Consider the following 17,798-nt stretch of genomic DNA (forward strand, 5'->3'; position numbering starts at 1 on the left):
AGCAGGCGGACTCTCAACCACTGCGCCACCAGGGAAGCCCAGCTTTTCTTTTATGGTATGTCTAGTTTCAGCTTTTGTGTTTCTAGGAATGTCTTAACTTCTCACTCATTTTCAAAGGAGTATTTTGCTAGATATAAAATTCTTGGTTGATAGCCTTTTTTTAAAGCACTTTATATATAGATATATATCTATATATACATATCATCCCACTCTTTCGGCCTGCATGTTTTCTGATGAGAAATCATCTGTTAATCTTACTGAGGATTCTCTGTTGTGACAAAGTACTTTTCTGTTGTATCTTTCAGGATTCTCTCTTTGTTTTTGTCTTAGAACAGTTTGCTTATAATGTGTCTTGGTGTGAGTCTCTGAGTTAATCCTACCTAGAGTTAATTGAACTTCTTGGATTTGTAGATATTTGTCTTTCATCAAATTTGGGAAGTTTTTGGCCATTATTTCTTCAAATATTCTTTCTGCCTCTTTCTTCTATTTCTCAGACTCTCATAATGCATATGTTGCTGTGCGTGATGGTGTCATACAGGTTTCTTAGGGTATGCTCACTTTTCTTCACTTTTTTCCTATTTTTGCTCCTCAGACTCCATAATTTCAATTGTCATATGTTCAACTTCGTTATTTTTGTGTTTTGCCTGCTCACACCTGTGGTTGAGCCCCTCTAGTGAATTTTTCAATTCAGTTATTGTATTTTTCAGCTCCAGAAATTCTATTTCCTTTTATTATTTCTACCTCTCTATTAATGTCATTTTGTTGATTTATTCTCTACATGATTTCTTTCCTTTTTTGGTCTATGTTTTCCTTTTGCTCTTTGAACATCCTTAAGACAGTTTCAAAATCTTTGTCTAGTAATTCCAGTTATTTCTGAGGGATAGTTTCTGTCAACTTATTTTCATTCCTTTGATGAGCCATGCTTCCTGTTTCTTTGTATGCTTCATGATTTTGTTGTTTTTGACAACTTGATATTTAAATATTATGTTGGTTACTCCAGAAATCAGATTCTCCCCTTCTCCTGGGTTTGTTATTTTCTATATTCTTGAAGACCATTTCAGTCCATTTGTTTAGTTATTCTCCTGAAATATTTTTTATTTTTGCAAAGACTTATTGTTTGACATACATAGTCATTGAAGTCTTTATTTCTTAGGTTGTGTTCAGCTAGGATTTTAACAGAGATTTTCTGAATGCCAGGAGCTAAGAAGAGCAACAAAACCCTGAACCTCTCCTTATCTTTTCAGATTATCTCTGCTGCAGCAGTCCTTCATCATTTAGCCAGGCTTGCATTCTTCCTAGTGGTCAGCTTCAGGTGGAAACTTAACGGTCTTCTCAGTTTCTGTATCATCATGCATCTTGCCCTGGGTATGTGCATAGTGTTCTACATTCCCCTGCATACCCAGGTGCTTTTGAATGTACTAATTTCTCAAAGAAACTCTCGCTAGCTTTTTCTCCCAGGCCTTAGGTGGTCTATTTTATGTTTTGATTGTATTCTTTTGCCCCAGGCATCTGCTGGCTCTTAATTTGACTTGCAGTGGGTACAAGAGCAAAGCCCACCTTTTTTTTTTTCCTTTTTTTTATTTAGATGCAAAAGAGATGAACATCTTATGTCAGTTCTTCAGGTAGCTCCTAACAAGTTAGAATTGATTTACACAATACTTTGAAAATATGGTCTTCTCTGCTCCCTCCAGAACCAGGTACTATTCTCCTGGGAACTAGCTTACTTCTTACTTACACTGGGAACTAGCTTACTTCTTCAAGACTGCTGCTGATCTAGGGAGATGGTAGAACAGGCAAGTAAAAACCCCACAGAGCTTTCCAGTTGCCATTTTCTTGGCTCATTGTTCACTTGGTTCTTGTAAATCTTTGACTATTTTCCAGAGTCATTACAAAGTTGGTTCCGACAGTTCTAGTTTTTCGACGTTTCTGTGGGAGGATGAGAACTTGGAGTTGTATCTTCTGCCACTCTGCTGATGTCATTCTGCTTTCTTTTTAAAAAGAATTCTGTTCAATATTTAACAAGAATAACAGAAGTATTATCTTCTTAAATTAAAATTGTGCACTTGAAATGTTATTTATTTAAAATAGTTCCTATGTATTTGTTTTACATCTGAGTTTCATTATGTAAGTTAATAATTTGAAAATATTATGTAGAAAACTAAATATGGCCATTAAATCATTAGAATATAGATAAATTAACAGTGATAGAGAAAATGGAAAATTATTGAATAAACAAATTTCCTGTATTTACTTGAGCACTGGCTCTTAAACCTAATGAGTGGTCCTAGATTTTTAGCATAAATAGTTAGCCTACAGAGCCTGTTGTTTACCTTATTCCTGAAATGAGATAATATCCTTTGCAGCTACTGATTTCATTGATGATGCTGAGTTATTATGCTTTGCCTTAACTGAGTCAATGCAATGAATATACGTAATTTATAGATTTTTTTTTGAATCATTCACTTTGAATGGGATTTCAGATTTAACTAAAACATTTCAGTAGTAATCCTCATTCATTTAAAAGACACACAAGGTTTTAGGTGTTTACACTATTCATTTATGCCATATTATCCTATCACAACTAAAATGTGGCTATCCATAAGTTTGCTTTCAACTTAAGTTTGAACCAAATATTTTCCCCTTACTATTAATAATTCATCACACATACATGATGACATTTCTCTAACAATTCAGAGATCAGCCTTTTTAAAACTTATGTAATATTTTTCAGAATTCATACTTAGTACCATGTGATCCTCTAAAGCTTGATTTTTTTTTACATGTAAACTGAAGAAGGCACAGTTGAGTAGGTGTGCTTACTTACAGCATTATTCTGGTTGTTTTTAACCTAGCCTCGTTTAAAATCTTCATCCCCCCCTTATAAAGCAGATATTTGTGCATAAAAAGCACTCTGGAAATCTGTAAACTTTGTTCAGCATGGTTTCAGCAGTGCACAGATAGATACTGTAAATGCTCTTAGCTAAGCATGACTACAGTAAGAGCTAAAAAAGGAGTCCAAATTTAATTTATCCTATTTAAGTCACCGTTATACATATTATTATTTTAATAAGTTAGATACATATATGTTAGGGATTACTAATGGAAAATACTATGTTGTTTGTATTCTCATTAAAAACAATGTAACTATGAGCATATTCTTTTCAAATCAGCCAACTTATTTTAATTCTGAATGTTATGAACTCATTTCACAAAGTTACTTACCAATTAATGAGAAATGAATGTGTTATGTAAATTTCAAACTGTAATGGTCACAGATAATTGATGAACCATTCCTACAAATATATATGTTGTACAATTACACATGCATATAGCGACATACAAAATTCGTATGTTATATATTGTATATAGTTTATGTATTTATTTAAGATTTACTCAGTAAACACATCCATTTTATTTTACTGGCTTAGTTTACATTAAATATTGGAATACCTTTAAAGTCACAATTGTATTTTTAAAATTTACTCTATTGTTAAATTACTTTTCAAGCAAATGAAAGGAACTCTGTTAACATATTTAAGTATTTGTGCTGTTTGGTTTTTAAAGGCCTTTGTGTGAGATTACTTTAAAAATGTATTTTTGCCTGTGTGTGTGTGTGTGTGTGTGTGCGTGTGTTTGTGTGTTTGGGAGAGAGAGAGAGGGAAAGTCTAAAAACAACCTATGTATCCTTGTTACAGTTATAACCTGACAACTTAATTCAAGAATCAGAACAGCAACTAAAAACATCATATTAAACTCTCTTGCACCCTCTGTCGTTATTTTTGAGGAACACTACATATACTTTCCCATGGCTGTATTGACATTAGACTTACTAAAATCCTGATAAAATTAATACTTTGTTATACTTACCTCCAAATTAGGTTGATAATAAAGTAGCATTTGTTTTTAATTCTTAGTTGGTCTTTTCTTGTGATACAGATATGTTTTTGTTGTATAACAGCTTAAATGAAAAATGAGCCTTTCTGTTTGTCTTTGATCTCTCCTGTTTACCAGTTTTAAGCCCCTCCAAGTGTTTCACACAAATGAAAATCTCTACCGGATATAGCACACTGTATATACCATTTTCCAGAATTACAAATTCTGTCTGTTCCTTGGTAAACCTTTCAATTGTCAGACAGTTACCTTCCAAAGTAAGAGTCTGGAATCGTCCATACTAAAATTAAGAATTTATAACTGTAAGGAACAGATGTTTTCATAAACATTTGCTATAATTAATTTCATCTAGAGGATTGAAGGAACAAAGCAGTTTTTCCCACTTCAAAACTTTATAGCCTTTTCCCCATATAGCAAACTCTGAAATCTTTTCTCTAATATTGTTGTGAGAAACAACTGTACTCCTTATTTGGTATGTTTTAGAGAAAGAAAAGCTGCTGTTTTTCCTTATTACAATCCTTTGAGGGTTACATTTAATGTGATATATTCGTTTCCATACAGGTATAAAATGAAGAAAACTTCTGTGATGTATTTTGATGACAAAACTTTGGTGTTTAAAAAACTGAAAATCTCTTAATTCTTTGAAGTATTTTATATTTATTATGATAAATATAAGCAGAGGACAAGAAATATTCCATTGGTGAGATTTTATGTATTTAAGTAATCATAATCTTTAGTTTTAAAGACAAAGAAAGCTTATATTTTAAATGTATGATGTAGTACTTATTCTGTGCTGATTGTGGAACGTTTTACAGGAAATGTCTGCAAGCTGTTAAATAACATGTGTGGTAGGAAATTTTCATTTAGCAAGACAGGGAGAGACTAATTTTCCTTAAATCTTTTTAGTTTATTTATGATAATACCATTAATTTTTTTAAAAAGCAAATGAAGTATGTTGCATGAGTCATCTTACGGTACCCATGTTTACAAAGAATTAACAGAGTATACTCAACTAGATTGATCTTAAACATTTAAGTGTTTTGGATTATTTTCTTCTATAAAATTTGGCAACATTTTCAAATGCTGTAATCCATTTCAGTGTTTTTGTTTAATGAAAAGAAACCCCAAAAACCGGAAAGTGTATTTTGAAAAAAAGAGTAGACTTAAAAGTTCAGTAAGTGAGCTCAGACCAATTCTCATTCTTCTAAACACTTTGGATGCAGCTGCAAAGATTTTGAAGAGAACCAACATTTTTGACTAGTCAGTCAGCTATAAAATGTGCAAAGAAAAATAGGTAGCTATCATTAAAATTACACTTTTGCTTTCAATAACCATTAATGAGCAACATAATCATATATGTATGGTACCTTAAGTGCTATATTCAGTAATTTAAAATAATCTTGCCTCTAAACTGAAAGGTCTGTAATTAGTATTTGACTTAACCAGGACCACTGTGATAATCTCCCGTGGTACTTTAGAATGTTCAAAGTGGAGTGAAAGTATAAATAACAATTGAATAAATCATTTAAATTATTAAGCTTTAAATATATTAAAAGTGAATATAACCTGATGTTTGAAAGTTGCATTATAGGAATTAGGAGTATAAAATGTAATCAGATTCTGGTCTATTTAATTTGTTTCTAAGAATAAATGATATATTTAATAGTAGTATCTATGGTTTCCTAAAAACTATACTTTTAAGTATATATTTTAAATTTTAAGCTAAAATTAATTTTCTTTGAGTAAGAATATATATTATATTATGGCATTGGCAAGCATTTGTTTAAACTTCTTTAGCAAATTTATTCTTATTCTATGATCTCTAAACTGATAGGTATGAATTTGTTCTAATCTGATTTTATGAATATGCTTGAGAGGAATTGGTTTTTTTCCCTAAAAGTTTGATATTACTACATGAGGCAGAAATACCTTTTGATGTTGTTGTTTTTTTATTTTTTTAAACTGCTGGACTTTTGCCCACAGTTAAAACATAAAGTTTGGGGAAGACTATTAAGATGTATTAAAAGCTCCTTAGAATGCATTCTTTTTTTTTTTTTTAACATTTTTATTGGAGTATAACTGCTTTACAATGGTGTGTTAGTTTCTGCTGTATAACAGAGTGAATCAATTATACATATACATATGTCCCCATATCTCTTCCCTCTTGCATCTCCCTCCCACCCTCCCTATCCCACCCCTCTAGGTGGTCACAAAGCACCGAGCTGATCTCCCTGTGCTATGTGGCTGCTTCCCCCTAGCTATCTATTTTACAGTTGGTAGTGTATATATGTCCATGCCACTCTCTCACTTCATCCCAGCATACCCTTCCCCCTCCCCGTGTCCTCAAGTCCATTCTCTGGTAGGTCTGCGTCTTTATAGAATGCATTCCTGATCACCACCTCCCAGCTTTCTGTTCTCCCTCTCTGCAGACCAGATTCCTAGAGAGTGGAGGACTGGGGGGCCAGGGGGTGAGGTGGGCCGGGGGAGGGTATTCCATGTCTGCTGTCTGCCTGCTCTCTTTTGACTCTGCCAATGGACAGGACACTAATAAAAAGTTGCCCTTTGTTTATAAGCATTAGTTTGTGATTAAATGGTGTATAAATTTTGGTTTTGTCTGTGAATCATAAGCAGAAGATGGCTGCATTATACTTCATTTGTTCCTGTTTGCAATTACTTCTGTAGTATTCCTATCCAAGTTAGGAGTGGTGGTGTTAGTCTATATTTTAACATCAAAATGAATTTTTTGTTTAAAGGACTCTGATTACAAAAGATATTTGGGGGAGGGATAAGGCGATATTTGTTGTTTTGACTCAGTAACTGCGTGGAGCTGTCACACAGTAGCTTTTCAACTGGAATACTCAAGTTTCATAATCTCAGTATTTTTAATTTTTTTTTCCAGGAGATTCAAATCAAAATGGAAGAAGAACAAGTTCTACTTTAGACTCTGATGGAACTTTTAATTCCTATAGGTAGGTGATGAATACGTAGATATATAATATTACAAGATATCTAATCTTACAGGGTTCTAAAAAATCTGACAAATGTGAAGAATATTTGTGGTATGCAATTGTCCTGCAGACTTATTGAGTAATTGAAAATGTAACATTCTTAGTTCTTGAGTAGATGGACTTATTGTAGATATCTGTCGTCATCCTAGAGTAGGATGGTTAGAATGAATGCGTATGTAGTATTAAGCTTCAATATAATCCATTTTTGTTTTAGTTTTTCCAGTATATCTCTTATAGTACTAAAGGCTTCCTTTGTTTAAGTTTCCTGCTAATACAGAGTGTACTGCTTGTGAGCATCTCAGAGAGTATAAAATATAATCCGTGGTTACATTAAGTGCTGTTTGTTAACATCCCGTTTGGCTCTTCAGCAAACAGGGCAGTTACATCTCAATTAACAATTTTTAAAACGGATACAGCAATTAAGGAAACATGCATCTTATCTAGTTATTTGTTACTATTCTCTTTATAACTTGAATTTGCTTGAGTAAATGTTTATATATTTTGTATCTTCTTAACAGGGAAACCTAGGAAGAAGAAAGATTAATGTATTTCCAGTAATATTTGAAAATTCATATACTGAACCAAAGTGATGTAAGAACTAGGTTGTTCTCTTTTGGGGAATAAAAAGTAGAGATCGAGTAATAATACATTTTGGCATTATAGGTAGCAATGCAGATTCTTGAAGAAGTACTTTAATTGGAGTACATTGCCCTTATGGTTAATAAGTTCCAATACTTGTGTGTTGATGCTATAAAATATATGCAAGAACCACTGTACACTTGGAAACTCATTTGAATATTAAGCTATAATTCCTTCTTTTCTATAATAAGTATGGAATTTATGCTGAGAATCTTTATCTTTTTCTTGAACACATATTCTGTATACCTAGCTGGAAATGTGTCATTTGTTTCTTCAGATCCCAGGCAAGCTGTTAACATCTAGAGTAGGGCCTTATATTCAGGAAGCACTTAATAAAAGTGTGGTAATTGTGAAAGTTTTTACAGTTTGTTTATGAATTCCAGAAATGAGGTGGTAATTGAGATGCTTGACATCTTTATTTTATACCAGTTGGGGTCTTTATAAATAATCAGTCATTCAAGTGTCACAGATACTACAGAAGGCTTATGTTCCCATGGTGTTCTAGAAGCATATTATAACAGCAGTAAAAGCTCACGTGTTGTCATTCTATTTTCTCTGTACCCATCCCACCTTATAAATGTTGGAGTTCTCCAGAACCTTCTTTTAGTGCTGAAGTGTAATATAAAGTTTGGAATTTGACATATTAAATAATAGGTAGAATCCTCTATCTGAACACGTTGATCACACCAAAAAAAAAAAAAAGAAAGATGAATAAAAAAGATATTTATTTATGGCCATGCTGCACAGCTTACAGGATTTTAGTTCCCCAACCAGGGATTGAACCTGGGCCACAGCTGTGAAAGTGCAGAATCCTGACCACTAGACCACCAGGGAACTCTCTATAAAAGATATTTAAATAAATATTCATGTTTGTCATGTAACTGAGGAATGCTAAGATGATAATATGTGTGAAATCCATGGTGGGAATATCAGTATTAGATATAAATACAGTTTAAAAAAATCCAAGACAAAAGGAAAATAAAGATGTATTTCAAAGGCAGGAAAACCCATATGTATATATCAACTTCATTGGTGAATTATACTTCATACCTACATTTGTAGTTAGCTAATTATAGTAACTAATGGACAGCAAGTTAAGAGAAATGTGTTAATATGAAGGCACAGTGTTATCTGGTAGTTTATTTTGTTCTTGAGTAGTTTGAAGATTAAAGTATCTTAGTATTATTGAATGATAATTGTACTTTGAAAATAAACTCCTAATGCAACTTTGCACAGTAAATACTAATGTTGTTAACTAATACGGTTTTAATCAATGCCTGTCAGTGTTGTAATGTTAGGATATTAATTTATGGTTGTAAGTAAAAAGGCAAGATAAAAAGCTCAGGTAGTACAGTGTATAAAAATGAGCTTTTAATAGTTGGCAGGCCAGTGCTGTTATTAAATAGTAGTATAGTATTTAAGGTGTGAAATGAACATTTTGCTACTGAGTAGGCAATAGCTCTTACAATATAATGAGCTTACTTGTGAATTTGACACTTGGGTTAAATGCAGAATTCATAGAAGCACAGCTCTAGGGTATATTTTCATATCAGGTTAACTGATAAAACCTAGGAATTGTTGCAGAATCCCACTAAAATGGCAACAGAATTGTCAATAAAATTTACTTTTGAAAATGAAAATTATTTTTCCATTACTATCGGAGCTCTTTTAAAGCAAGTAGAAATAGGTTATTAGAAAAATGTGAATGTTCCAACCGTCAAATATCTTTAGCCTAACAAGTCTACCTTGGTGTTTTAAACCACCTCAGAAATCCTGAACTTTCTTCGCAGATAATTCTGGCTGTCAACCTAGTACTAGGATACTCAAGCTATATATGCTGTGCCTTAGGATAATGATTAGCTCTAATTTTTTATCTACAGAATGGACATTATAATGTCTGACCTGCTTCCTTCCCACAACTGTTTTAAAGATCGAGATAGGACTGTATAAGATAAAGCCTTTTGAAAATCTAAATGCAAAGCCATGCATTAATATTATTAATTCTTTGTGCTTACCTCATGTGAACTGGCAACTTTGCTGCCTTATTGTTCACTTAACCTTCCACGTGTGTACCCTTTTATAGCATGTGCCAAGGTTTTATTAACTTTCCAGTTCAGTCTTGAATTGGTCACCTAAGTCTATATTCTTTCCATTATTTGTTTATATTATTGTGGTCTTAGATGGTCAGTTATAAGAGGGCACAGTCTCTTTTTTTGTTGTTGTTGTTTTGTTTTTTGTTTATTAATAATATCTAAACATAGCGAGTTGGTTCGTATCCTGACTCCAAATGGAGACTTTGGACAAGTCTTCGGTTCAGTTTCCTCACCTTGAATGTGGGGATAATAAAACACATTTGTTACAAGGAGTTAATGGGCTAATGTTGTGTGGCAGATGCTGAATAAATATTAGCTGCTTTTATCTTCCAGTCCATGTCATCCTCATCATTGTCATCATTGTTAATCTTCTGGTATTGTAGAATATTTTTACCATGCGCTAATGTAGAGACACCAAAAGGAAGATTTAAAAACAAAATGTCTTACAGGAAAGTAACTTTTGTTTTTTAGCAGAAAGGAGGCTAAGAACAAGCTTAACCTGAGGCTTGATACTCTGTCTCTGCTGTATATTCCAGGTTGCCTTTGTATAACACATTTGTACACATAGTAGAGATAAGAAGAAGATGTTTTATTATGAGTATAAATTCAGAGGTGGATTTTTGGAATTTTGACAAAGTTTGAAATTTACAATCAATGGACCGTATCTATAGCTTTATGTGCCTAAGGCTCATAGATTTGTTTTTCAGAGGCTAGGAGGTTTCACTTTGGATTTGTGTCTCTTGTGGTTTGCTTCTTTGATTCAGATAGAGTACAGCTGCATTTAACTCCTAAGGCACCAGTATGATGATTATATGGTGCCTGGGTAATAGCTAGATCTTGTTTTGGAAGTTTCTGTTAAAATTTAATTGTTTTTCTCCCAACTAATTTGCAGGTGATGTGGTAAAATGGAAAGATTAGAAGAATTGAGAAGATATTACTGGTTTATGCAGTGTACCTTGTGCTTTTTAAAGACTAGTGTTAATGTCTTCTGTTAGATTAAATGAGCTTTCTCTGTTTCTTATTTCACCATTAAAACTGAGACCCTTTCAGACTGAGGGTATGAGAGCAGAGAAGTAGTTTGCCGATGAACAGTTTGCAGTAGATGTTTAACTTAGTGACTGTAGCACAGGGCCACATGGTAGGAGCGTTCTCTCCCCATCCCCCCTCCTCTTCCCAAGGGCAGCTGACCTTCTCCTCTCCAAAGAGGCGAGCCCCTTGCCAGCACATATGACTACAGACTATTACATTAATCTGTTTAGCTGTAGTACCAGCTGCTTGCATGTTTTTAATTATCTTATTAGATGGTATAACAGTGACCTATGTAATAAATTGAAGGTGAGCATTTAAAAATTTTCCCTTTTTTACCCTATGTTTTTAAATATCTTGATTGATCAAATTATGATATTCTGCAAAAGTTCATTGGAAGTCTGTATGGTTTTTTGAGTCAGTGTAAAGCTTTTAAAAGTATAATGTTATAATTACCAGTATAAAAATAACTTCATTTTTGAAAGAGTTAGGCTGTGTTTATGTAGCCACAAATTCATGTTAAAATCTGTTGTTTTAAGAGTCAATTTAGAGAAAACTCAGACCAGTTATTTTGAGTTTCTCTGGGAAACTCAAAATATTGCTTAAATTTCAGACAGCATCTTGGCATTGTATAAATGGCATAGGATGGAATATAAATCATTTTAGATTATTTTAAAATAATTTTGTCTATTTAACTCTGATTTTCTAGATTCTGTGTATTCAGTGGTAAATCATCTTAGCTGACCCTAATTATTTTTACAATTTAATTTCACATGGTACCATTTTTTTTTTTTTTTTTTCGGTACACGGGCCTCTCACTGTTGCGGCCTCTCACTGTTGCGGCCTCTCCCGTTGCGGAGCACAGGCTCCCGACGCGCAGGCTCAGCGGCCATGGCTCACGGGCCCAGCCCCTCCGCGGCACGGGGGATCTTCCCGGACCGGGGCACGAACCCGTGTCCCCTGCATCGGCAGGTGGACTCTCAACCACTGTGCCACCAGGGAAGCCCACATGGTACCATTTTTGAGTGTATTTTCCCAAGCTGTGCCATTAGTAAAAATGTATTATCTTCTGGATTTTGACAATTGGATAATTTTCAAATAATACCTTAAATGAAATGCTGACTCCAAGAGACAGTTCAAAATAATATCAACCAGTGATTGTCCAGTTATGAGTCATAGCCAATCAACAAAACTTGTAATGATTTAGTCAGAAACCCTGATGTTGAATTTTAAAAAAAGGTAGTTGAATGCAAAAAAGAATTGCAAAATACTTATGTGTGTCTTTTGAATTAGCAAATCCTACAGCTGGCATAACAGGGTGACTTGAGCCTTGAAAAATGTGTAGTCCTTGAATAAGGACTATAAACTACACACTGTTTTTTTAACTAAGAAATATTCATTCTTTTTGGCTTCATAGTTTTTTCCCTCTACAGAAAGACCAAGTTTCATATTTCAAAAGAACTTTTGTTGAAGAAATAAGGGAAAAATTTCCCCTTTATATATTTTATTTTCTTTTTAAGGAAAGAAAATAAAAAGCCACTTGGCACTACAGTACTGATGGCATTATTTCTTGATATATATATATATATATATATATATATGTGTGTGTGTGTATATATATATATGTGTATATATATATATTAACGTCTTTATTAGAGTATAATTGCGTTACAATGGTGTGTTAGTTTCTGCTTTATAACAAAGTGAATCAGCTATACGTATACATATATCCCCGTATCTCCTCCCTCTTGCATCTCCCTCCCACCTTCCCTACCCCACCCCTCTAGGTGGTCACAAAGCACGGAGCTCATTTCCCTGTGCTATGCGGCTGCTTCCCACTAGCTATCTGTTTTACACTTGGTAGTGTATATATGTCCATGCCACTCTTTCAGTTCGTCCCAGCTTACCCTTCCCCCTCCCCGTGTCCTCAAGTCCATTCTCTATGTCTGCGTCTTTATTCCTGTCCTGCGCCTAGGTTCATTAGAACCAATTTTTTTTTTTTAGATTCCATATATATGTGTTAGCATATGGTATTTGTTTTTCTATTTCTTGATATTGATCAGAGCTTCCACAGTTGCCTCCCTTTCTCAGTGTGGTGTATTCTGTAGCCCACAGAATCAAAGGCTGTTTAAGTTGGTTAAAAGTTTAAAAAAAATTATAGTTAGTTTAGCTTTTTGAATTTAAAAGTTGTCTTTTTCTGAATAAGGAAGAAAACCATTAATTTGAACTTTCTTTAGTCAGTGAAGAAATTTTTAAAATTAGGCTTCAAGTTTTATCACAAAGACATTTATGTATCCTATTTACATGTAATTAATAATTTGGGAGGATGTGGGAAGTATCCTTACATCATTTACATTTATTGTTGGTATAGTACCTTCCTCCTCACCCCGATTTGTATGTAAGAGGGTCATATGTCTCTTGAAATGACAATGAAGCAGTGATTCAAAATATTAGAGATAATAGGGCAAAAGCATAGTTTGGATTTAAAATTAGAAATCTAGGTTCTGGTTATGCTCTTAGAATGATATAAATTTGTTAATCTATTATTTTTAGGAATACGGATTTATAGAAACAATTTAATTATTGAAAGTTATACTGTATTAGTTTGTTTGGGCTGCTATAACAAATTACCAGAGACTAGGTAGCTTATAAACAACAGAAATTTATTTCTCACAATTTAGAGGCTGGGAAGTTCAAGATTAAGATGCTGGTAGATTTGGTGTTTGATGGAGCCCACTTCCGGGTTCATAGATGAGTCTTTTCACTGCATTCTCACTTGGCTGTAGGGGCAGGAAAGATCTCTGGGAGCCTCTTTTGTAAAGGCACTAATTCCATTCATTAGGGCTCAGCCCTGATGACTTACTCACCTCCGAAAGGCCCCACCCCCAAGCACTGTCACATTGGGTGTCAGGATTCAGAACATGAATCTGTGGGGGCCACATTCAGTCCATAACACAAACTAAAGATAATCAAGACCAAACTGAATTCCCCATCCCACTCCTTCTCCACCCACTCATCTTAAGTTCCTGAGGCCTTGCCTTTTAAATTATTTTTCCAGGACATAGCTTAGTAAATAGATGAAAGAGGAGGACCTAGAATTAGGGTTTCTTTCCTGATTCTTAGAAAGTTGCCTTCCTCACTTTGATGGGATGCCTGTATTTTGCTGAGAATCTATATAATTATATGACACTGACTCTTTAAGTTCTTAAGAATAAATACATAATTTAGGGAAACAGTTTAGAAAACCTACACAGATAGAAATAAGACAGAATAAAGTTTACATCTTAGCTCCAGCACTTACTGACTGTGTGATCTTAGGCAAGGTAATTAACCTCCCTGATTCCTAATTACTTCATTTGTGAAGCTGGAGTATTAACAGCTCCTATATCACAGAGTTGTAGAGTTGTAGAGTTTTACACAAATGTGTAGAACTGCTGGACCAGTCACCTAACACATAGTGAGTAACAATACTAGTTTCTTTCTTTTCTCTGTCTTTTCTAAAACATCCTTTAAGTTTTAATCAACTTTTTCACCTAACAAAGTTGGCCTTCGTCTCAGAAAAGTGTTTTAAATTTACTCATTTTATTTATTTTTGCCTGTGTTGGATCTTCATTGCTGCGTGCAGGCTTTCTCTAGTTGCAGCGAGCGGGGGCTACCCTTTGTTGTGGGGCACGAGCTCTAGGCACGCGGGCTCAGTAGCTCTGGTGCAAGGGCTTAGTTGCTCCTTGGCATGTGGGATCTTCCTGGACCAGGGATCGAACCCGTGTCCCCTGCCTTGGCAGGCAGATTCTTAACCACTGTGCCACCAGGGAAGTATTTTGAAATTCTATATAGTTTTAAAGTGGCAATAAATTTCTGATGTTTGATTTGATGGACAATTTATATGTCTCAAAGATATAGTTTAAGGGTGAAATTTACATAGAATATTTTAATAAAATTGGTATTTAATATTTGTCTCTTTTCTATATCAGATTACCTTGCCTTTTGAGGGAAAGTGGCAGTGGTTAATAATCCTATTTTTTTCATTTATTACTAATCCAGAGCTTTCAAAAGTGCTTTTGTGACATTTGTTTATATATATATAAACAAATATATATATATATATATATATATATATATATATATATATATATAAACATCCATTTCCATTCCGGCGTATGGAAAAACCCAAACGAACTTTTTGGCCAACCCAAATATATATGAAAGTTCGTTGTTGTTCATCATGAGACTTAACATATCTTCATTCATTCTGCAGATCATTATTCTGCACCCATTACAGGCCAGCCAGTGTGCTAGACAAAGATTAAAACAAAACCCTGCTCTTGGTGCACTCGTGATCTAGGAGGGGAGACAGACATGGAAGCAACTACATGAGGACTGGTGTCATCGTGGGGGCATTTCACCAAGAACTAGGGGAATACCAGACGGGCTAGTTAATATTGAGGGTGGGTTGTGGTTGGGAGGAAAGATATGTTTGCTAGACAAAGTAGATGAACAGGAGTTTTCTGTGTGGTGAACAATATGAACAAAGGCGTTCTTCATTTTCTACTGCAGCAATGCATTCTTTGGGGGTTTGGGGCACTCAGAATGGGTAGATTCAGTTGGCCTTGTATTTGTCAGTGACAAACTCATACAACATGGGTATTTACATATAACTGTTTCATTGTGGTGACATTGTAACTTTGCAGGAACTGCTATTTTGACAGTAGGTTTCAGTGTATCGTAGATGTTTGATATATCTAAATCAGTGATCAAAATTTTTAACTGGGAGTTGAAAATGTGAATCTTTAAATTGCACAAAATTATATGAAATAGTTGATAATGTTACAATTGAGAGTGAATATTATGTGCCTAGAAATAAGGGAGAAATCAATAAACCAGCTATGGAATAAAATTAGCCTGGTAATGAGAGAATATTTGAAAATTAAAAAGATGTCCTAGTATCATCTGAACGTATGGACCTAGTTTTCATTCCATGATTATAGAGGCCCTTTTCTGAGATAGATATAGAAGTAGTTTAGTCTGGTTGACATATTCCCAAGGAGTTTCAAAGATTGTATTTCCAGCTACTTGTTCAGATTAGAAAAATAATTTGGATGACATGACCAAGTCTCTGAACCCATCTGAAGCAAAGCAGAATAGTTGCACACCATCTCTTAACTCTCACTCCGGTTTTTCACATGCTTCTAGATCTTAAAGCTCCCTTGAGTGGTAGAGCCCCACTGTCACTGAATCAGGCACAGAGCTCTGGTAGTTTGGATCTTGTTCGGTTCACAAGAATAAATTTATAATCTCCAAAGTAACTCCTGTCCTTTGCTTGCCCGTCCCTCCTCCACAGGCACCACAGGGCCACGCCCAGAGCCTGAGTCTCTCCTTTGTATTCTGACCTCATTTATTCCCACCTGAGAGATCTGGAGTAAGGTGGAGGGGGTAGGATAAATAAAGAGAGCCAGAGCGGTCTGTTTGGCATTTTGAACACTGCTCCCACCCCCATTTCTCCTGCTGCCCCTGAGTTGCTTATGGAGTCTGCTCCCTAGAGAAGGAGCCCGTTTTCCAGCCTCTGTCTCTCTAGGTACCATTCCTAATTATAGTATTTTTAAAAGTTCTGTAGAAAAAATGAAAATTTTCTTCCGGGGCTGATTTTCAATCTTATAGTAGCATTCCACGCAACAACTTTACGAAAACATCCCACTCTTGTTTATTAGAAAGGTATCTGTGGTCGTATAATTAATTGTTTTGTGGCATCCATTTGGGAATATCTGAATTATCACGTGTATGAACTAACAGAACAGCAAATAACAAAGTAACGAAAGGTCTTTTATGAAGTCAGGACTAGATTTGGGTTCTTTTGAAGTACATGAACTTTCAAATAACATAAAATTTCAGCAGTGGAGAATATGTCTGCATAGTAACAGAGGATTTTTTATGAAGCATAATTTAATTTGGGCAAGGAGGTCGTGAGAAAACCACTCGTCTTCCACTGTGATGTGGAGCAGCTGTTTCAAAAAATCGGTGCGAGAAGTACCGCTGCCACTGGTGTTTAGGCCTGCGTGGGAAGCAGCGTGCGGGCTGGAACCGTGTCTCCACACCCTAATTCCTCCACTTCAGTGTCTCCAGTGTCTACTGTTGAGAAAAGGGATCTCCCCTCTTTTCTTTGTAGATGCAGTAACATATCAGTTATTTAGAGGTCAAATTTCTAATATCTTCACCCAAGGAGGATGTAATCAGAGAGTTAGAAATGGGGAAAATGTTAAAATAGCCGAAGAGTTTGTTTATTTAGGTAGATTTAGTCACAGGAAAGCCCTTCTAGTTCTTAAAGTGCTTATCTAATTTCTCATTTTTTTTCCTTGAAAAAGGCTAATATAGTTTACGTTGTTGAAATAGGCTAGAATGTATGACAGTTCAGAGTTTACTTTGTTGTCTTGGTTTTAAAAAAGAAAAAGTGAGCAAGTGACAGGGGTGGAGATTTAGGATTTCTGAAAGCTAACATTATTTTACGAATCGATAGCTGATCGCCTGAAAACGATGGTCATGAGAGAAATGCCACCAAAAACAGAATAGAAAACTCCAAAAGCCAAGCAGTGTGGAGTTATTTAATGTAGAAGCAAATAGCCATGCATTCCCCAAATGTATATCACATCTGGAAAAAAACTACTTTATGTTTTAGAAATGTTTTGGTACTCTCAACATTTTTTTTTTTTTTGCGGTACGCGGGCCTCTCACTGCTGTGGCCTCTCCCGTTGTGGAGCACAGGCTCCGGACGCGCAGGCTCAGCGGCCATGGCTCACAGGCCCAGCCGCTCCACGGCATGTGGCATCTTCCCGGACTGGGGCACGAACCCGTGTCCCCTGCCTCGGCAGGCGGACTCTCAACCACTGCGCCACCAGGGAAGCCTCTCTCAACATTTTTGAGTTGAGAAAATGGCATACATTGGCCTTTCATCATGCTGGGTAAATTAGGTATTCAAGCATGGATTTTTAAAATCAGTGCATTCTTTTTCTTTTTAACTATAAATAAGTGATGTTTTCTAGTCACCCAGGGGTTGGGGGTATTTCCTTATTTTTCCGGTGGCCCATGTAAAGTTGTTTTCCCAGGTACGTTAGTCTAACAAATTATAAAGTACACATTGACCTTGAATTAA

The 17,798-nt window shown here is 35.1% G+C and overlaps 1 protein-coding gene across 6 annotated transcripts in view; it reads left to right on the top strand.

Moving 5' to 3' along the window:
* The window catches only part of TBC1D5 (TBC1 domain family member 5), a 540,677-nt gene that overhangs the window by 265,570 nt on the left and 257,309 nt on the right, over window positions 1-17,798 (top strand). For all 6 annotated transcript variants that reach the window (XM_027086554.1, XM_027086556.1, XM_027086555.1 and 3 more), the window contains one exon: window positions 6,791-6,860. In XM_027086554.1, coding sequence (XP_026942355.1) covers window positions 6,791-6,860 — 70 coding nt within the window. The remainder of the gene's footprint in view (window positions 1-6,790; window positions 6,861-17,798) is intronic.

Source organism: Aethalodelphis obliquidens, unplaced genomic scaffold (assembly GCF_003676395.1).
Source record: "Aethalodelphis obliquidens isolate GAN/ISIS:26980383/991018 unplaced genomic scaffold, ASM367639v1 scaffold56, whole genome shotgun sequence".
In the NCBI taxonomy this organism is placed as follows: domain Eukaryota; kingdom Metazoa; phylum Chordata; class Mammalia; order Artiodactyla; family Delphinidae; genus Aethalodelphis; species Aethalodelphis obliquidens.